This window comes from Lipophrys pholis (genome assembly GCF_963383615.2).
Source record: "Lipophrys pholis genome assembly, chromosome: 21".
Taxonomy (NCBI): Eukaryota; Metazoa; Chordata; class Actinopteri; order Blenniiformes; family Blenniidae; genus Lipophrys; species Lipophrys pholis.
This window is the reverse complement of record NC_137649.1, coordinates 24,149,223-24,170,533: the sequence shown is the minus strand read 5'-3', so window position 1 is coordinate 24,170,533 and position 21,311 is coordinate 24,149,223. Positions and strand designations below refer to the sequence as shown.

At 52.2% G+C, this 21,311-nt stretch overlaps 1 protein-coding gene across 1 annotated transcript; it reads left to right on the top strand.

Moving 5' to 3' along the window:
- Positions 1–1,525: 1,525 nt before the first annotated feature.
- cad (carbamoyl-phosphate synthetase 2, aspartate transcarbamylase, and dihydroorotase) lies at positions 1,526–21,006 on the top strand (the record flags this gene model as incomplete). Its single annotated transcript, XM_080491267.1, has 44 exons — positions 1,526–1,607; positions 1,823–1,962; positions 2,041–2,170; positions 2,397–2,539; positions 2,639–2,780; positions 3,430–3,601; positions 4,738–4,923; positions 5,617–5,726; positions 6,354–6,496; positions 6,856–6,987; positions 7,229–7,462; positions 7,543–7,764; positions 7,971–8,159; positions 8,235–8,359; positions 8,496–8,629; positions 8,708–8,820; positions 8,914–9,078; positions 9,764–9,849; positions 9,927–10,173; positions 10,254–10,352; positions 10,603–10,827; positions 10,911–11,093; positions 11,296–11,514; positions 11,623–11,790; positions 11,867–12,049; positions 12,196–12,300; positions 13,228–13,470; positions 13,562–13,643; positions 14,264–14,430; positions 14,528–14,692; positions 15,759–15,890; positions 15,964–16,165; positions 16,236–16,426; positions 16,500–16,640; positions 16,953–17,042; positions 17,234–17,372; positions 18,356–18,549; positions 18,644–18,718; positions 18,995–19,207; positions 19,485–19,610; positions 19,679–19,834; positions 19,907–20,008; positions 20,229–20,323; positions 20,539–21,006. 44 exons carry the CDS (start codon positions 1,526–1,528, stop codon positions 20,636–20,638), a joined length of 6,690 nt encoding a protein of 2,229 aa, XP_080347393.1. The 3' UTR covers positions 20,639–21,006.
- Between the last annotated feature and the right edge of the window lie 305 nt (positions 21,007–21,311).

Here is a 21,311-nt window from a genome sequence, read left to right as displayed (position 1 = left end):
AATCCTGTTTTTCCCCGAGAGCTCAGGGAGCAGAGCTCCCCCAAACAAATATGGCGGCCACCGTTGCTAGGGAGTGACGTCACAGAGTCCCCGGATGTCTGACTTCCCTGTGTGTTTTTTCTTTTTTACTTTTTCAACTATTTATTAAACAGAAAACAACATAAATGCAACACTGGACCATGAAATAATTAATTAAATGGTGAAATAATTAAAAAAAAAAAAAATTTTTGCATAAAATTTATTGGTATTTTAATGAATTAATGACACATTTAATGACATTTATATATTGTATTCCAATTTTAATGAATTAATGACACATTTAATTATACATGTGAACATAAATGACAAAATAGTTACAAAAGTTACAGTATCAAACTCAGTGTACAATATAATAAAGGGAAAAAACTCTATGGGGGTTTATGAAAGAAAAAAAAGTATTTATACATGTATAGATAAACAATACTTGTAGAACCAGCCTCCTCTGAGCCTGGTTCTTCACATTTCCTCCTTTTAAAAGGGAGCTTTAGTATAAACTTTGATTCCTTTAAGAGCTTATTAAGTTGAAATTTTCCTTCTTTTGTTTTTATTTATTTAGTTCTAATTTAAATAAAACCACCGGACAAACAACAACAACAATAATAGACTTAAACAATCAAATTTTTAAATACCTAGAAAAAGAAGAAAATAGAGAAGACAACAAGGTCACAGGTGTGTTGTAAAAACAGATATTCAAAGATGTTTTATTTTTTGATTTTTAGTGATTTGGCTGAACTAAATTCATGGAAAAGTAACTGTGAACTTTAAATGTTGATTCTTCTAATCTTACTATAAAACAAGTACCAAAAACATTTCACGGCACGTCATAGAGAGTATAATTGTTTGTCGGTGAGAAATAAAGGACTTGACATTCACTCCGGGTCTTTTGCTAGAAATTAAATAGAGGGACTACAACATGTGAGTGAAACGTTTAAAGCAGGAAGACGTTTTAAAAACAGTGAGGTGAGATTTCTGACATAAACAACCAAAAAGAAAACAGTGGAGATGCCGGGGATTGAACCCGGGGCCTCATACATGCAAAGCATGCGCTCTACCACTGAGCTACATCCCCGTGACGACAACCGGAGGCCAGAGTAGTTGTTATAGACACACACACAGAACCTCCGAGACTTTACTCGTGTCTTTACATGCCGCTGGTCAACTTTCAGTATAAAATGCCCACAGTGCACTTGACGTTTCCATGAAAACTGAAAAACGGATGAATCTTTTATTTTCCTCCTTTTTCTTCTCGAGAAAAGTCTTATTTTGAAATTCCACAACGGAGGCACTACGCGTTATTGCGTTAAACTTGCGTTCCCACGCTGACGTCACACTTCCACGCTTCTGGCGGCGTGCGTGAATCGCAGTGTTTTCCTCCCACTCACCGAGCCCGCACAGCCCCGCTCCACGTGCCCCGCACACCGTTTTGTTTTGGGTCTTTTTTTTTATATCTTCCTGCGTGTGTCCCACGCGCAGCCCCGCAGCAGAGATGGCCACGCTGATCCTGGAGGACGGGACGTCGTTCCGGGGCCGCCCGTTCGGGGCCCACGTGTCCGTGTCCGGGGAAGTGGGTGAGTCCGCGAGCCGCAGGTTGGATCCACGCGGGGGAGATTTAATTCAGTCACGTGAAGAATACACCGCGTGGCCCCGCACAGACTACACACATTAGCCACTCGCGCGCGCGCGCGCGTGCGTGTGTGTGTGTGGGGTCCCTGCTGTGCCCTGTGCTGCAGGACCCTGTGGTTCTGGTTCCGTGGTATCCACAGCGTGTGTCTCTCTGCTCCAGTGTTCCAGACCGGGATGGTCGGTTACCCCGAGGCGCTGAGCGACCCATCATACCGTTGCCAGCTGCTGACGCTCACTTACCCCCTGGTGGGCAACTATGGCATTGCAGGCGACGAGAAGGGGCCGTTTGGACTGAGTAGGGTGAGTTTGTGCAAGGTTCTGTATGGTTCTGTACGTAAAGACGCTCATAACGACCTGTTCTCTTGCTGCTTTGCTCAGTGGTTCGAGTCTTCACGGGTCCACGCCGCGGCGCTGATCGTTGGCGAGCTGTCAGACTGTCCCAGCCACTGGACCTCCGTCAAGTCTCTGGACCAATGGCTCCAGGACCAAGGCGTGCCTGGACTGCAAGGTCAGAAACATCGACCAGTTCTGTTGAGATGGACGGTCTGACCTAGAGTCAGACTGTCCAGTCGGTTCTGATGAGACGGTCTGACCCGGTCTAGTTGGTTCTAATTGGACGATGTCATTTGGTCCAATTGGTTTTGACCCGGAATCAAATGGTTCTGTCGGTTGTACTGACCGGAGTGTTAACCCTTGAAGCTCCGGCGAGGCGCTAACGCTGCCGTGACTTTCAGGCATCGACACTCGTCGTCTGACCAAGAAGATCCGCGAAAAGGGGACCATGCTGGGGAAGCTGGTTCTGGACGGGACCCCCGCGGACCATGTCCCCTTCGAGAATCCAGACAAGAGGAACCTGGTCCAGGAGGTCTCCATGAAGGTAACGCACCAGGGCCTGCGGGTAAAACCCAAACCGACGGTTCGACAGCCGTGAAACAGCCGGCTAGTTAGCTTAGCTTCTTATTTGCTGTGTGTCCAGGAGCCCAGAGTCTTCAACCCCACCGGCGCCGTCCGGATCACCATAGTGGACTGCGGCGTCAAGTACAACCAGATCCGCTGCCTGGCCCAGAGGGGGGCCTGCGTCACCGTGCTGCCCTGGGACCACCCGCTGGACGCCAACGGTCAGTGACCGGACGGAACCCGAAGATTCCGCCGGGGTCTGCGTCCGGCGGGCCGAACGGGAAACACAAACGTCTCCAGGCTAGCCCGGCGGCTTCGCCAGCGTGTTAGCAGCTTTAGCGTCGGGAGCAGTCGCTCCACAGCTTCAAATTCTGAATCAACAGACACAGAAACATTTACACTTTTTTAGACTTTTGATGGAAGTAGTGCTTCAACAAAACGTAAACAAAACTTAACCGAGAAAAATGTCACGAAGACAAATGATCGTCACGAGTGTTTGGGGACCGATTCTCTCTCGGGGGACGTCGTTGGGACCCAAGAGTCGTTAACGTCCTAAAATCTACTGGATTGATCCTTGAAGATGACAAATCATCCCTGGAGATTTCAAGCAATTCGGGTTTACAATTTTTGCAATAAGTTGGTAAAATACATACGAACCAACAAATAAACGCGTAAGAACAAATAACCTTCTTGGCCAACTGTCGTTGACGAAGACAATAAGGCCAAGTTTCCTAGAACTGGAACTACGTTGGACACTAGTCATCAACTAAAAGCTGGAAAATCTAAAGTGGCTAAATCAGCTGAACTGATTCCAGACGTCCTGTATCGTTGATCCGTCTCCAACGTGTCCTCTCGTCTTGCCGTTCCCAGACTTCGACGGTTTGTTCATCAGTAACGGACCCGGAGACCCGCAGCGCTGCCAGACCACCATCGACAACGTGCGGAACGTGGTCTGCGTGGAGAACCCCAAGCCGGTGTTCGGGATCTGTCTGGGACACCAGCTGCTGTCGCTGGTCATCGGAGCCAAGACCTTCAAGATGAAGTGAGTGTGAGCAGAAGATGGACCGGAGCTTTGGTCTGACACCAGTTTAGAACCGGGTGTGAAACCAGTCTAGAACCGTGTGAGAAACCAGTCTAGAACCGTGTGAGAAACTAGTTTAAAACAGGGTCTAAAACTGGGTGTGAAACCAGTCTAGAACCGGGTGTGAAACCCATTTAGAACCAGGTCTGAAACTATTTGGATCCCGATGGGGCCCGTTTGATCCCCATTCCGAGCGCTGTTGTGTCTCTGAGGACGTTGGAACCTGTGAGGGTTGGACTGTGTCTCTGGGGGAACCGGCTTGTGAGCAGAAGGACGGAGCGGTTCTCAGCAGTCGGACCAGCGAGGGAGGGGGTGGTGGTGGTGTTGTTATCATTGTTGTTATTATCGGTGTTGTTGTTGTGACTGTTATCAGAAGTCCAGAACTTTCCCCAGAGATAATCCGTCGGTGAAGGTCACGGCTCCTCGCCGCGCCGCTTGTTAGCATCTCAACAGCAGATAAATCCAACGTAGAGTTCAGAACTCGAAGGTTCTCCGGATCTCCAGCAGCTTCCAGTAAAGCTTCAGACGGTTCTTTGCCTGGTCGTGACCAGAGGATTCAGCGACACGCTATCAGTATCAGGAGGTGTCCAAGCCGCGGCTACCACCGGTGTTTAGGATTAACTGGTTTCCTTGTTAACCGATGACCAGCTTCCTCCGGCCCCCCCCTTTTTCACAGCAGATGTTAAAAACCCGACCAGAACTTGTACCTGTACTGGAGAACGCCGTTTAACCACATTTCTATTAAAGTTTAAAGTATCGTAGCGTTTGTTTGTCTTATTTTAACATCAGCTGCTGCTAACGGCTGCTGGCAGAAGTTAACTCGAGCACCAGTAAAACCGAAACACCTGACAGTGACGCACCGTCATAACGATCCACAGTTTGTAATATTATTAATCAATATATAAAAATACAAACTATATATTTTTTAAGCTGATATCCAATGGACGTTGGCTCTGCATCCTATCTGGGTGATTACTCGTTGCTCAGGTGACTCCGCCCACGCCGTGGTCGTACTATACTGTAATGAAAAATGACGAGGCTGAGTAGAGAAGGACTGAGTAGGTACTAGTGGTGACTGATGGACTCTTGTGTCCCAGGTACGGAAACCGAGGCCACAACCAGCCGTGTCTCCACCACGGGACGGACCGCTGCTTCATCACCAGCCAGAACCACGGCTTCGCTGTCGACCCCAACACCCTGCCGCAGGGCTGGGACGTCCTCTTCACCAACGCTAACGACCACACCAACGAGGGCATCGTACACGACTCCAAACCCCTGTTCAGGTAACGGCTCCTGGGACCGGGACCGGGACGGCCCGCTGGGATCCGTCAGCTTTTCTCTGTTAGCATTCCCACCATAGCGTAATTTATTCATGAGTAAACATCGACGCTTTAAGTGTCCGTGACGCAAACGTTCACTCTAACAAGGGGATTGTACCAGAATCTAAATGTGTCATCTTTGCGTTTACACGGCAACGTTCTGAAAACAATGTAGTTTTCATGTTGGTCCTCTAGTTGGCGCTGTTGTTAGTTTAGTAGTGAAAGCACACACACACACATGCAGCAGAGAACAATGAGCTCTAATCATTTATGATGGGAGAACACAGACATTCTCAAAGACAGGCGGCCATCTTGGATTGGCCACCATTGTTATTGTTGTTGTCCACTTGTGCGTGAGCAGAAGTATTTCCGACGGTTATGCAGGACCAGTAGTAGCAGTGTTCGCTAATTAGCATACGTGCTATCATTATCATATATGTTTATTAGCATAAGCACACACACTAATTAGCATACGTGCTAATTAGCATACACATGAGTCCACAGTCCAGTTGTGTTTTCTTGAACTCCGAGCGCCGTTGTTGTGTCAACGATTTCCAAGACGCAGCGGAAGTTTTGCGTTTTCACTTTTCGGCGACCGACTAATTTAGTTCGGAAGCTTCTTCGATGAGTAACGGTGAATTGTGACGTTGTTTTTAGCGTTCAGTTCCACCCGGAGCACATGGCCGGTCCCACGGATCTGGTCGGCCTCTTTGACGTTTTCCTCGACGCCGTGAGAGACCACAAGGACGGCAAGGCTACCAAATCCGGTGAGTTAAACTTCACCGTTAGTTCAACACCCATCTTTTGGAGGAGTTGTCGGCCAAATTTGTACTAATTCAAGACAGATTCCGAGGTGTTTTGTTTCAGTCAGGATGGAGTTTTAAATTGGAGACCATTCAGCACCACCACCACCAATACGTGCACGTAATTTGACACCAGTTTCACATGAATAAAGAAGTTGCTGTAAATGTAGTTCAAGCCAAGAGATCAGAGTTTCGTTCTGGAAGGGGTCAGAACTCACATTCTAAACATGTTAGCATCTTTGTCTGGTTCTAATAAATATATATATATATATATATATATATACACAAGTATTTATGATATACCATAAAGCCCATATACCTTTAAAGCCTTTATACTGCAAACCAGACACAAAGGCTATATATTACCGTGTACCTTCTCCAACAGCCTCTGCGATGTAACAATCACCGGGTTGTATCGGGGAACTTTCATGAGTACTCTGCAGTATTCGATACTCAGTGCGTCCCTTAAAAAAACTAAAAACATTGTTACGAATCAGAACAAAAACTTCCAACAGTTTTGTACTTTGTTTTGAAAGGAGCAGAGTTTAGATGGTAGTGAAGAGAAGAAACGAACTTCATTGTTTCTTTCAGTGAAACAGCGTCTGATGGACCACCTGACTTTCACCGAGTCCCCCCAGTCCCCCGAGGTCCTGAGGCCCAGGAAGGTCCTGATCCTGGGCTCTGGAGGTCTGTCCATCGGTCAGGCTGGGGAGTTCGACTACTCTGGATCGCAGGTCGGTCAGACCACAAGCACCGCCAATACCGTCTGAAACAGTCTGGACCCAGTTTAGATCCAGATTGGACTATAGGTCTGGACTGTCAGTCTGGATCCAGTCTGGACCACCAGTCTGGGTCCAATATGGACCATAAATCCGTCTAACTAGTCAGAAATAGTCTTGATCCAGTTTAAAGATGAATCCAAAGCACCCTGAGCCATGTAAGTCTAAAGAGTCTCCGGTCTGAGCCCCGGTGGTCTGTGTCTCGTGTCCTTCAAGACTGAGCAGGCGTAGAGAGACTCTCTGGTCTACTGGGGCTCTGCCTCCCTTGTGGTCTTGCGCCGTGCGACTAAACATTTGTTCCTTCTGGTTTTCAGGCCATCAAGGCCCTGAAGGAAGAGAACATCCAGACGGTGCTGATAAACCCCAACATCGCCACTGTGCAGACCTCCAAGGGTCTCGCTGACAAGGTCTACTTCCTGCCCATCACGCCGGACTACGTGGTCCAGGTGAAGACTCGAGTCTCGTTGTGGTCACACCTCGTGTCATCCCTGAAAGACAAAGACTAAACGGCCCCCCTTGTCCTTCCTGTTGGCCCTTTATCCCTCCTCTGGTCCTTCTTGTCCCCCTGGTCTATTGTCCTACTTCTGGTCCCCTGGTCACCTCTGATCCTTTTTTCCTCTGGTCCCTGGTCCACACCCCGGTCCCTGGTCCACTCCGGTCCCTGGTCCTCCCTGTGGGCCTCCACAGGTGATAAAGAACGAGCGTCCTGATGGGATCTTGTTGACGTTCGGCGGTCAGACGGCGCTGAACTGCGGCGTCGAGTTGACCAAGATGGGGGTTCTGGACAAGTACCAGGTGAAGGTTCTGGGGACGCCGGTGTCGTCCATCGAGATGACGGAGGACCGGAAGGTCTTCGTGGAGAAGATGGAGGAGATCAACGAGCACGTGGCGCCGAGCGAGGCAGCGCTGTCGGTGGAGCAGGTGAGTCTCTCCACTCTCTGGTTCCCCTTTGGTTTATATTTCTGAGGGGCGGGGTTTTGACGGTCGATTTCCTGTCACAGGCGGTTGCTGCCGCCGAGCGCCTTGGGTACCCGGTCCTGGTCCGCTCGGCCTTCGCTCTGGGAGGTCTGGGCTCGGGTTTCGCCAACAACCGGGAGGAGCTGGCGTCCCTGGCGACGTCGGCGTTCGCCCACACGTCGCAGGTGCTGGTGGACAAGTCGTTGAAGGGCTGGAAGGAGATCGAGTACGAGGTGGTGCGGGACGCCTACGACAACTGCATCACCGTAAGTCGTAACGAGCGGCGGTAAAACCGAGTACTGTTGGTATCCTGGCGAAAACCGTGGGTGTAATTCCCGGGAGACTCTGAATCCCAATGTCCTCTTTGGTTCTGTGGACGGTCGGCCGTCAAACGCTCCGGACTGACGAGAACGCGGCAAGACTACGTCAACGATGCTTCTTAAAATGACACTTCTATTGGATGTTACCTCAGGTGTGCAACATGGAGAACGTGGACCCTTTGGGGATCCACACGGGCGAGTCCATCGTGGTGGCTCCTAGCCAGACGCTGAACGACCACGAGTACAACATGCTGAGGAACACCGCCATCAAGGTCATCCGCCACCTGGGCATCGTGGGAGAGTGCAACATCCAGTACGCCCTGAACCCCGAGTCGGACCAGGTGAGAGGACACACACACACATACACACCCCCTCACCCCCCCACCCCCTAACCTCTGCCCCTCCTCCTCCTCCAGTACTTCATCATCGAGGTGAACGCCCGCCTCTCCAGGAGCTCGGCTCTGGCCTCCAAAGCCACCGGCTACCCACTGGCCTACGTGGCCGCCAAGCTGGGTCTGGGGATACCTCTGCCTCTGCTCCAGTACGTCCAACGTCCACCGGGTTTACGCTGGGTGTCCCTCAGGGTGTCCGCTGGCCATCCGCAGACAGATGTTTAACTTCTGTTGGACTTCGGCCACACTCAATTGAAAAGTGACAGATTGAACATTTTGTTTCAGGAACTCTGTCACCAACTCGACGACGGCGAACTTCGAGCCCAGCCTGGATTACTGCGTGGTGAAGGTTCCCCGCTGGGACCTCAGCAAGTTCCTGCGGGTCTCCACTCAGATCGGAAGCTCCATGAAGAGTGTCGGTGAGAGGCACTCTTCCTCCTCCTCACCACTCTTCATCACTCCTCCACTCATCACTCCATGTAATCTGATTACTCTAGGTGAGGTGATGGCCATCGGGCGCAGCTTTGAGGAGGCCTTCCAGAAAGCTCTCCGGATGGTGGACGAGAACTGCGTTGGCTTCGATCACACCATCAAACCCGTGTCGGACGAGGTGAAGCCGTCGTCTCCTCCCGCCCGGGTTGTGTCTCGTCGGAGTTTTAACCCCCCCCCCCCCCCCCCCCCCCCCCCCCCTCTGGTCCACCAGGAGCTGCAGACCCCCACCGACAAGCGGATCTTCGTTCTGGCGGCGGCGTTCCGAGCCGGCTACACGGTGGAACAACTCTACCAGCTGACGAAGATCGATCGCTGGTTCCTGCACAAGATGAAGAACATCGCCGACCACGAGAGGCTGCTGGAGACCTTCAACCAGGTTCGTCCGTTTCCACGACAGTGGCGCTCGGAGCCTCTGAAACTTTTTGAAAACTTTTTAAGAACTTTTAATAAAAGTCCGTCTCCATGGAAACGGGCAAAAATGCAACTTTTCTGAAACGCTGGTCCTGGTCACCACGTTGGTAGTAACTAGTCGTTCTGCACATGCTCAGTAGAGCCAATCAGAACAAAGTTTCCTTCTTGGTGTCATGATTCACAGTCCATAGTCTCCTGGGTTTGGTAGTTTTATTTTGATAGTCACTGTAATAAAAATCCAGCTTGGTAGTTTTAGTTTGACAGTCACCGTTATAACTGTGTGTGTGTGTGTGTGTGTGTGTGTGTGTGTGTGTGTGTGTGTGTGTGTGTGTGTGTGTGTGTGTGTGTGTGTGTGTGTGTGTGTGTGTGTGTGTGTGTGTGTGTGTGTGTGTGTGTGTGTGTGTGTGTGTGTGTGTGTGTGTGTGTGTGTGTGTGTGTGTGTGTGTGTGTGTGTGTGTGTGTGTGTGTGTGTGTGTGTGTGTGTGTGTGTGTGTGTGTGTGTGTGTGTGTGTGTGTGTGTGTGCTTTCATTACAAAACAAAACTAACCAACAGCACCCACTAGTGGCCCACTGTGATAACTATTTGAAAGTGTTTTTGTAGCTTGTTAGTATGCTATCATGTTAGCGTGTGTTCCGCCGCTGTGCCGCAGGACGAGAGCACCATGCCTCCAGAGGTGATGCTGAAAGCCAAACAGCTCGGTTTCTCCGACAAGCAGATCGCTATGGCCGTGCAGAGGTGAGTTCACGTCTCGAGGACGCCGACGTGGTGCTGGCGCCACGCGACCTCACGACCTGTCCCCCTCGCCGTTGCAGCACGGAGCTGGCGGTCAGGAAGCTGCGTCGCGACTGGTCCATCTTGCCGGTGGTGAAGCAGATCGACACGGTGGCGGCCGAGTGGCCCGCCCACACCAACTACCTGTACCTGACGTACCACGGCACCGAGGACGACCTGGGCTTCGGCGAGCAGCACGTCATGGTGATCGGCTCGGGCGTGTACCGCATCGGCAGCAGCGTGGAGTTCGACTGGTGCGCCGTCGGCTGCATCACGGAGCTCCGGAAGGTGAGGGCCGCCCGGGCGGAGGGGACGATGGCGCCGCGGCACCGGCTCACCGACTGTTTGTGGCCGATGTCTTTCTGCAGATGGGCTACAAGACCATCATGGTGAACTACAACCCCGAGACCGTCAGTACGGACTACGACATGTGTGACCGGCTCTACTTTGACGAGATCTCCTTCGAGGTGAGTCTTTCTGCCTAACCTGTTCTAGAGGTATCTGGAGAACTTGTTTAAACCTGTTCTAGAGGTATCTGGAGAACTTGTTTAAACCTGTTCTCGAGGTATCTGGAGAAGGAAACGTGTTGTACGTGTGCAGTATCGAACGCAATACGAGATACCGGTATCTGCATCAGCGCCTCCCGACCTCGAACGCTTGGGGTTCCTTCTTTTCTGCGTGTTCTCTGAAAGCTGAGCGGTTCTTGCGGTGCTCCAGGTGGTGATGGACATATACGAGAGGGAGAACCCAGAGGGCATCATCCTGTCCATGGGCGGTCAACTGCCCAACAACATCGCCATGTCGCTGCACCGCCAGCAGTGCCGCATCCTGGGAACCTCGCCCGAGTTCATCGACTGCGCCGAGAATCGCTTCAAGTTCTCCCGGATGCTGGACACCATTGGAATCAGCCAGCCGCAGTGGAAGGAGCTCTCTGAGATCCAGGTACGACCGGCGGCTCCAGAAAACCCTCCAGAGACCCCCTCCCCCCCCAGACCAGTGCTGACGTTCCTCCCTGTCACCCTCAGTCCGCGGTGAAGTTCTGCGAGAAGGTCGGGTACCCCTGCCTCGTGCGCCCTTCCTACGTCCTGAGTGGAGCCGCCATGAACGTGGCCTATGGCGACGGCGACCTCGAGAAGTATCTGAGCAACGCCGTCGCCGTGTCCAAAGAGCACCCGGTGGTCATCTCCAAGTTCATACAGGAGGCCAAGGTACGTGGAGCATTCTAGACGTTCTGGACTGTTGAACTCATTTCAGTTTTATTTATGAAGCAACAAATACAACACAGAACCAGACCTGGTGAGAGAACCTGCAGAACCAGACTCTGGTAGAGAACCCTGTAGAACCATTGTAAATGCACAATGGCGGTGCTGTTGGAGTCTGTGGGGAATAGGCATGTCTGTGGCTTCGCAGGAGATCGATGTAGATGCGGTGGCGTGCGATGGAGTGGTGATGGCCATCGCCGTGTCGGAACACGTGGAGAACGCCGGCGTGCACTCCGGCGATGCTACGTTGGTGACGCCCCCTCAGGACCTGAACCAGAAGACCATGGACCGGATCAAGATGATCGTTCACGCCATCGGTCAGGAGCTGCAGGTCACCGGACCGTTCAACCTGCAGCTCATCGCCAAGGTGAGGCGGTGAGGCGGTGGCGGCGGTGGTGGCACTGGTGGCGGCAGCGGGGGTTTTCTGTATTGTTATTTTTATTAACTTCCTGTGTTGTTGCTCCATCCCCCCCAGGACGACCAGCTGAAGGTGATTGAGTGCAACGTCCGAGTTTCTCGCTCCTTCCCCTTCGTGTCGAAGACTCTGGGAGTGGACCTGGTCGCCCTGGCAACGCAGGCCATCATGGGCGAGGAGGTGGAGCCCGTGGGCCTCATGAGAGGGAAGGGCATTGTGGGGGTGAAGGTAATGTCTGGCGGTGCGGCATCTCCGGCTCGCTGAGCGGCGTGCAAGGTTAACCACTCGTCTCCCGTCCCCGCAGGTCCCCCAGTTCTCCTTCTCGCGGCTGGCCGGCGCCGACGTGGTGCTCGGCGTGGAGATGACCAGCACCGGGGAGGTGGCGTGCTTCGGGGAGAACCGATACGAGGCCTACCTGAAAGCCATGCTCTCCACGGGATTCAAGATCCCCAAGAAGAACATCCTGCTATCCATCGGCAGCTACAAGGTAAGGACGAGTCAAACGCTAAAGAAACAGGTGCCTTGTGGTCGACCGTTCTGGAGCCATGAGGAGAGATTCCTCCCGTCTTTTGGAAATATCCAGAGAAGAACATCGGGAACAGAACTGAAAGGAATTTTGGTGGATCTGTGCAGAACAAAAGCGAGCTGCTGCCCACCGTTCAGGCTCTGGAGGCGATGGGATACGACTTGTATGCCAGCGTGGGAACGGCCGACTTCTACACGGAGCACGGCGTCTCGGTAAGCGATTCCACTGCTTTCAGACGAGCTCGTACCGAAGTTACCAGAGAAATCAGGCGAGGTTAATGTTGTTCTCTTTCATTTGAGGTTAACCTTGTTTTCTGTTGGTTGAGGTTCGCATCGTTCTTTATCGGTCGAGGTTACCGTCGCTCTTCCATCGGTCAAGGTACCGTCGCTCCTCCATCGGTCGAGGTTACCGTCACTCTTCCATCGGTCAAGGTACCGTCGCTCCTCCATTGGTCGAGGTTACCGTCGCTCTTCCATCGGTCGAGGTTACCGTCGCTCTTCCATCGGTCGAGGTTACCGTCGCTCCTCCATCGGTCGAGGTTACCGTCGCTCTTCCATCGGTCGAGGTACCGTCGTCCTATCGGTCGAGGTTACCGTCGCTCTTCCATCGGTCGAGGTTACCGTCGCTCTTCCATCGGTCGAGGTTACCGTCGCTCTTCCATCGGTCGAGGTTACCGTCGCTCCTCCATCGGTCGAGGTTACCGTCGCTCTTCCATCGGTCGAGGTACCGTCGTCCTATCGGTCGAGGTTACCGTCGCTCCTCCATCGGTCGAGGTTACCGTCACTCTTCCATCGGTCGAGGTTACCGTCACTCTTCCATCGGTCGAGGTTACCGTCGCTCTTCCATCGGTCAAGGTTACCGTCGCTCTTCCATCGGTCAAGGTACCGTCGCTCTTCCATCGGTCGAGGTTACCGTCACTCTTCCATCGGTCGAGGTTACCGTCGCTCTTCCATCGGTCAAGGTACCGTCGCTCTTCCGTCGGTCGAGGTACCGTCGTCCTATCGGTCGAGGTTACCGTCCTATCGGTCAAGGTACCGTTGCTCTTCCATCGGTCGAGGTACCGTCGCTCCTCCCTGCTCGAGCTGAGCCTTCTTGAAGCGTGCGACGTGTGGTCAGCGGCTCTGTGTCGGCGGCTGCAGGTGACGGCGGTGGACTGGCCGTTTGAGGAGGACAGCGAATGTTCCACCAAGGAGAAGCAGCGCAGCATCATGAACTACCTGGAGGAGAACCACTTCGACCTGGTAGTCAACCTCTCCATGAGGCACAGCGGGGGGCGCCGCCTCTCCTCCTTCGTCACTAAAGGCTACCGGACCCGGCGGATGGCCATCGACTACTCCGTGCCGCTCATCATCGACATCAAGTGCACCAAGCTGTTCGTGCAGGTGAGTTAACCCTGACCGCCGCCGCCGCCGCTCGGCGTTAAGGCGCCGGCGCCGCTTGGTGAGTGACGGGAAGCTTGTTGTGTTTCCGCAGGCTCTCCGGCAGATCGGATGTTTTCCTCCCGTCAAAACGCACGTCGACAGCATGACGTCGCAGACGCTCGTACGCCTGCCGGGTGAGCCGCCGCCGCTAGCAGCTGGAAAAGTTTTCATGAATTATAAAGTCGTAATCCCACGGCCAAGTTTTCACATGTGGGAACTGAAGTTTAAATGAATTTTATAAAGCGATTAAAAACTGTTGTGAAATGCTCCGGAGCTGGAGAGATTTTTAATGATTGAAGTAATGAATTAAGAGCTGATGAATTAAAGTAAGAATTTCTTTTTACGTAACGTGAAACTGGACGAGCAGATCGGATCTTTGTTCCGTTAACAAGTTGAAAAGAAGCTTCTTCTTTTTTTTTTTTCCCCTTTTGCTTCTGTTCAGGAAAAGCTGGATTAGTTTGAAGGTCCGTTTCCACAACAATGTTTTCACCTGAAAGATTCCGTAGCGTTGCTGTGGTCCGTTCCACTGAAAACGCAACTTTATGAAAATGGCTCGCAAGCTGTGACTTTTTGAAAACGCTCCGTCTCCAGGTCACCTGAGCCACAGTGCATAGTTCTTCTGCACATGCTCAGTTGAGCCAATCACAACGATTGTTCCTCCGTGGTGTCAGGACTGCCAGTCCATACTCTTCTGGGACTTGGGGCTTTTATTTTGACAGTCACCGTGAACTCGTTCCCTCCTGATGATTCCCAGGTCTGATCGATGTCCACGTCCACCTCCGAGAGCCCGGAGCCACCATGAAGGAGGACTTTGCGTCGGGGACGGCGGCCGCTCTGGCCGGCGGCGTGACCATGGTGTGTGCGATGCCCAACACGTCGCCCGCCGTCACCGACGCCGACAGTCTGGCTCTGGCGCAGAAGGTAGAGCCGCTTCACCGCAGGTTGAAAGCAGAGCATCGGGACGTCTCTGGGTACAGGGAGATTGGTTTTGACGCTGCGTCTCGTCCTGTGTCCTCAGCTGGCTCGACTGGGCTGCCGCTGCGACTACGCTCTGTATCTGGGCGCCGCTGCCGACAACGCTGACGAGCTGCCGTCGCTCGCCAGCCAGAGCGTCGGTCTGAAGATGTACCTGAACGACACCTTCTCCACCCTCAAGATGGACAACGTGTCTGTGTGGATGGAGGTGGGCTCAGATTTCTGTCTGTTCAGATGTGTTGTTTACTCTGGTTGCTATGGCGATTTGGTGACAAAAACCACGGAAGTGTCCCAAAATATCGGTTTCCAATGGGAATGTAATCCGATACCTCAGTGCCGAAACTCGACACAGCCGAGCATCCGGCATCGGCAAGTACTCGTATCAGTACTCGGTATCAAGTAGCTAAACGTTAGTACTGGTATCGACGAGTAGCTAAACGTTAGTACTGGTATCGGTACTGGTATCGACAAGTAGCTAAACGTTAGTACTGGTATCGGTACTGGTATCGACAAGTAGTTAAAGGTTAGTACTGGTATCGGTACTGGTATCGACAAGTAGCTAAAGGTTAGTACTGGTATCGGTACTGGTATCGACAAGTAGCTAAACGTTAGTACTGGTATCGGTACTGGTATCGACAAGTAGCTAAACGTTAGTACTGGTATCGGTACTGGTATCGACAAGGAGCTAAACGTTAGTACTGGTATCGGTACTGGTATCGGTACTGGTATCGACGAGGAGCTAAACGTTAGTACTGGTATCGGTACTGGTATCGACGAGTAGCTAAACGTTAGTACTGGTATCGGTACTGGTATCGACGAGTAGCTAAACGTTAGTACTGGTATCGGTACTGGTATCGACAAGTAGCTGAACGTTAGTACTGGTATCGGTACTGGTATCGACAAGTAGCTAAACGTTAGTACTGGTATCGGTACTGGTATCGACAAGTAGCTAAACGTTAGTACTGGTATCGGTACTGGTATCGACAAGTAGTTAAAGGTTAGTATTCCTATCGTTACTTTGTATCGGCAAGTAGCTAAACGTTAGTACTGGTGTTGGTACTCGGTATCGTCAACGAGTTAAAGGTTAGTACTTGTATCACGTCCCTAGTTTTTCAACGTACCTCTGCCGTGTTTTGCCGGAGTTCTGGTGTCGGATGGCGTCCGGTTCTGTTGGTTTGCTCGCCGCAGTAGAACTTTGAAGGTTTCAGGTAAAAGTTTTTGTGAAGCTCTGAGGTTTTTGGTGGTACTCTGAATGGATATCTTCTGTCCTGAAGCACTTCGAGAAGTGGCCGAAGCACATGCCCATCGTGGCGCACGCCGAGAAGCAGACGGTCGCCGCCATCCTGATGGTGGCGCAGTTGTACCAGAGGCCCGTCCACATCTGCCACGTTGCCAAGAAAGAGGAGGTGAGGCGTCGCTCCGTCCGTCCTGCGGTTTGGAGAAGCCCCGCCCCCTCACTGAGCTCTCCCCCTCCCCCAGATCTCCATCATCCGAGCCGCCAAGCAGAAGGGCATCCAGGTCACCTGCGAGGTGGCGCCGCATCACCTCTTCCTGTGCGGCGAGGACGTGTCGGCCATCGGCGCCGGGCGGGCGCAGGTCCGCCCCTCGCTGGGGACCCGCGAGGACATGGAGGCGCTGTGGGAGAACATGGACATCATCGACTGCTTCGCCACGGACCACGGTCAGTCCGAGCGGGGCCCCGCCCACCGAGCGGCGGCACGGCGCTGACCTTTGACCTTTGTCCCCCCCAGCCCCGCACACGCTGGAGGAGAAGAACAGCGAGCGGCCGCCGCCCGGCTTCCCCGGGCTGGAGACCATGCTGCCGCTGCTGCTGACCGCCGTCAGCGACGGGCGCCTCACCCTGGACGACATCATCACGCGTCTCCATGACAACCCCCGCCGCATCTTCAACCTGCCCGCACAGGACAATACATACGTGGAGGTACACACACACACACACACACACAGTAACACACTCACAGTAACACACCCAGTAACCAGGTGTGTGTGTTCAGGTGGACGTGGAGCAGGAGTGGGTGGTTCCTCCCACAATGCAGTTCACCAAGTCAAAATGGACGCCGTTCGAGGGGATGAAGGTGAAGGGGAAAGTTCGCCGGGTGGTGCTGAGGGGGGAGGTGGCTTACATCGACGGACAGGTGAGCAGCAGCCAATCACAGTCCAGATGGAACAGACACGCCCACCTGCACTGTCTCACTCTCTCTGTGTGTGTGTGTGTGTGTGTGTGTGTGTGTGTGTGTGTGTGTGTGTGTGTGTGTGTGTGTGTGTGTGTGTGTGTGTGTGTGTGTGTGTGTGTGTGTGTGTGTGTGTGTGTGTGTGTGTGTGTGTGTGTGTGTGTGTGTGTGTGTGTGTGTGTGTGTGTGTGTGTGTGTGTGTGTGTGTGTGTGTGTGTGTGTGTGTGTGTGTGTGTGTGTGTGTGTGTGTGTGTGTGTGTGTGTGTGTGTGTTCAGGTGCTGGTTCCTCCAGGTTATGGAGAAGACGTGAAGACGTGGCCGGCTGCTGCTTCTCTTCACTCTGAACTGGTTAAAGATCCTCCTCGGGTTCGTCTTCTCCTTTATTTTCCTCTCTACCGTTTTTTATTCTTTAAGTTACAATAGAAAATCCACCAATCGAAGCCGCGGCTCCAGTTTCTACTTCCTGTCAAGTTCCCACGATAAACTGTGAGTTGAAGCGTCTGTCAGTGTTCTAACGGTGATTAGAACCGTGTTTTTTTTTTTTTTTTTCTGCTCAGACGCCAGAACACAGCCGCCCGACTCCGCCGCGGGATGCCACGGTTCGATCCCGGGCGGCGAGCCCCCGCCGTGCTGGAGAAGGCCGCTTCCTGCTGCCGGCCCGCGTCCACCGCTCCTCCGACCCCGGGCTGCCTCCAGGTACCCACGCTCCCATCGTGCTCTCGGGTCGCCACGGCGATGACGCAACATGTCAGAATAGTTTGTGTTGTTCTGAAGTGAAGCGTGCGGCGGTTCTCTGAGGACGAATCGTTGTGCTGCAGGGATTAAAACCACCCTGAGTTGTAATACCGCTTTCTACCACTGCGTGGTGTGATGAGTCAGCCAGAGAAAGAGCTTGTTTGTTTATTTGATGTATTTATTTAATTTTTTTATTAAAAATGTTTTTATGTATATTTATTTTACATTTTATAATTTTTTAAAATATTTCATCTATTTATTTTATATTACAATGTATTTTATTAATTCATTTGATTTATCTATTGAATTTTTTAATTAAACAAATATTGATGTATTTGTTAGTTTATTTCCTAAAAATATTTCAATATTTTATATCAAAATGTATTGATATTAAAAAATTTTATGTTTGTTATTAATTATTCACTACATTATGCCAATAATATTTCATATTACTATTTATTATTATTGTCATTTAGAAATCTGTCTCTGGAAACAAAGTTGTCCCTCGAAGGACAATTGTCCCAGAAAAGAAATAAACGCGTCTGAAAAGAAAAATGTCCACAGCAGAATTTAAACGTGAAAGTGGAATTCAGAATGTGATGAAAACAAGGAGGCGAACCGTGAGCTGCAGGTTAAATGTGACTTAAATGTTAATTTCCTCTTAATTCTTTCACAGATCTGATTTATATTTGGTGAATTACGGTAGAATTCATGCTGCATTTCACCGTATTTCCCAGAATATAAGTCACCGGTTTTCCAGAAGTTTGGCTGCTCGTGTTATTTCTGTTATTGAGACTTGTAATACCACCTGTGGCCACTAGATGTCACTGTCTACTGGCTAAAGCCCATGTCATCCAGGTCCAGCAGCTTCCAGAACCTTCTGAGGCTCGTGTTGCTTCTTCAGCCTAACCGTCTGCTGGCTGTGTTCCTCCCTGGTTCTACAGAGATGGTCATGCTTCCTCCGAGCGGCGCCGGCGACGGTTACGGGCTGCCGCCGCCTCTGTCCCGCCTCCTCTCCCCTCAGGCCGGGTCTGGAGCTCCGCCCCCCGGACAACTCCTCCACCTGCAGATGTCACCGCTGCTTCACCCGCTGGTGGGACAACACATCCTGACGGTCAGCCAGTTCAGCAAGGAGCAGGTGGGATTATAGAGCATCTTCCTCCTTACATCAGATTATAGAGCATCTTCCTCTTTCGGTAATGTAATCCCTGTCCTCCGTCTTCCTCCTGCAGATGTCTCATCTCTTCAACGTTGCTCACACACTGCGTCTGATGGTTCAGAAGGAGCGAAGCCTCGACATCCTGAAGGTGTGTGTGTGAGAGTGAGAGTGAGTGAGAGTGAGAGAGAGAGAGAGAGAGAGAGAGAGAGAGTGAGAGTGAGAGAGAGAGAGAGAGTGAGAGAGAGTGAGACGCACAAATTATAATCTGAAGTTTTTACGACGCACAGATTTAAATACCTTTCAAACCTCACAATAATATCAACACACAGCTTTGTGGTATTACATAAGTACTCATATCGGTATGCGGTATCAGCAAGTATCTAAAGGTCCCTGACCGGTGGGCGGGTCCTCTCTTCCTGTCCAGGGTAAAGTGATGGCGTCCATGTTTTATGAGGTCAGCACTCGCACTAGCAGCTCCTTCGCGGCGGCCATGCACCGTCTGGGCGGCTCGGTCGTCCACTTCAGCGAGTCGACGTCGTCGGCGCAGAAAGGAGAGTCTGTGGCCGACTCGGTCCAGACCATGAGCGGCTACGCCGACGTGCTGGTCCTCCGTCACCCGACACCCGGCGCCGTGGAGGTACGTTGGAGAGGAGCGGCGGAAAGTCAATTGTTCTCTGATGCATGTGTGTGGTTTCATTACTAAACTAGAGCTACACTCGGTAGAGCGCAGGTCTTCACCAAAGCTACATTTGTTTGTAGAACCGACTTAGCATTGCTACCGTGATAGCTGTTAGCTCATATCAATGCTAACTTGGTAGCTCAGGTAGCTACATCACTGTGAAACCAGACGGGAAATCGCAGAAGCCGTTCAGACTGCTTGTGGTTTGTTCCCTGAACGTCTCGGCGGCGAGCAGAGCGCGTCGCGTCATTGCCGCAAGCCCGTGATCAACGCCGGGGACGGCGTGGGCGAGCATCCCACCCAGGCGCTGCTGGACGTCTTCACCATCCGGGAGGAGCTGGGGACGGTGAACGGCATGACGGTGAGCTTCGTGGACCCAGGTGACCTTTGACCTTTGACCTTGAACTCACGGCCGCCGCCTCCCGTCAGATCACCATGGTGGGCGACCTGAAGCACGGGCGCACCGTCCACTCGCTGGCCAAGCTGCTGACCCAGTACCGCATCACGCTGCGCTACGTCGCCCCCAAGAACCTGCACATGCCGGCGGAGATCATCCGCTACGTGGCGTCCAGAGGCGTCAAGCAGGTAAGGAACACTCGGATTCCGGCGGGTTCCGGAACAAAGGGCGGGTTTAACCACAGACCGTCTGCTCTGCAGGAGGAGTTCGACACTCTGGAGGAAGCTCTGGGGGACACCGACGTGCTCTACATGACGCGGATCCAGAAGGAACGATTCGGTTCCGAGGAGGAGTACCGAGCGGTGAGTTCCTCTTGGTTCTTTCTCCCTCTCAGAAGAACCAGGCTCTGGTCCGGTGTTTGGTTCCAGTATCAGAGTGTTGCTCTGGACCAGCAGACCTGGTGCTGAGTCAGGATCTGGATCTGAACTAGACCTGGAGCTCGGTGCAAGTGCCGGAGGAGAGCCTGCAGTTCTGCCCGGGAACAGCAGGGGGCGCGTGTGAGTCTGTGACTGTGTGTTTCAGTGCTTCGGTCAGTTCGTCCTCACGCCGCACATCATGACCGCCGCCAAGAAGAAGATGGTGGTGATGCACCCGCTGCCCCGGGTCAACGAGATCAGGTGACACACACACACACACACACACACACACACACACACACACACACACACACACACACACACACACACACACACACACACACACAGTAAATGAATCATTAAATGTATAGAAATGAAAACGATTAATGATCAATAATTATTGGGGATGAAGAGTTTAGCGGTTGTCATGCGGCCGTAGCGCGGCGGTTAAGCTAACCCAGTGTTGTGTCTCTCAGTGCGGAGGTGGACTCCGACCCGCGGGCGGCGTATTTCCGCCAAGCGGAGAACGGCATGTACATCCGAATGGCCCTGCTGGCCACCGTACTGGGCCGGTGAACGCTCTCCGGGGACGCAGTACCGCTGGTCACCGCTAGGGGGAGTGGGACTGGAGCCGCTCCACCATTGGTTTGTTTCCAGTGGAGAAGTCGCTGCGTTCGCTGCTGCCCAGAGGACCGACGCGCCGGTGCAGGAAGCTTCCTTCACTGGGTCAGGGGACCAATCAGGACGCTGCTCCTGCTTTCACCACCAATCAGGACGCTGCTCCTGCTTTCGCCGCTCCTCTTCCTCTCTTCTTCTTCATGTGGAGCAGAAACTCAAACTGCTGCTCGTTCTGGATCTTTGCTGTGACTCTGTACCGACAGACGCCTCCGGGGCGTCTGGAGGAAGAAATCAATAAATAAATAAAGTCAAGTTCTACTTTTTGCAGACGACGTCTTTAATTTTCACCACAAAAACATTAATTTCTTGAGGTTTTCTGCAGCAGCCAAGGAAACTCTGCTGGGTGAAGAAGTAACGGGACGTCGGCCTCGTATCACTGAACCGGGTTGGAGCTGGAGGCACCGTTACTGGTACCGGTCCAGTACTGGTGTCAGTATATGGATCGGTCTGATACTGATCCTGGTATCGATACCTGTACTAGTATTGATGAGCTGCTGGCGTGAAAACATGTTGAGGAAGATGAGTAGGAAACGGAGGCAGTGTAGAGTTTAGATAAGATTATAGAGCGTCT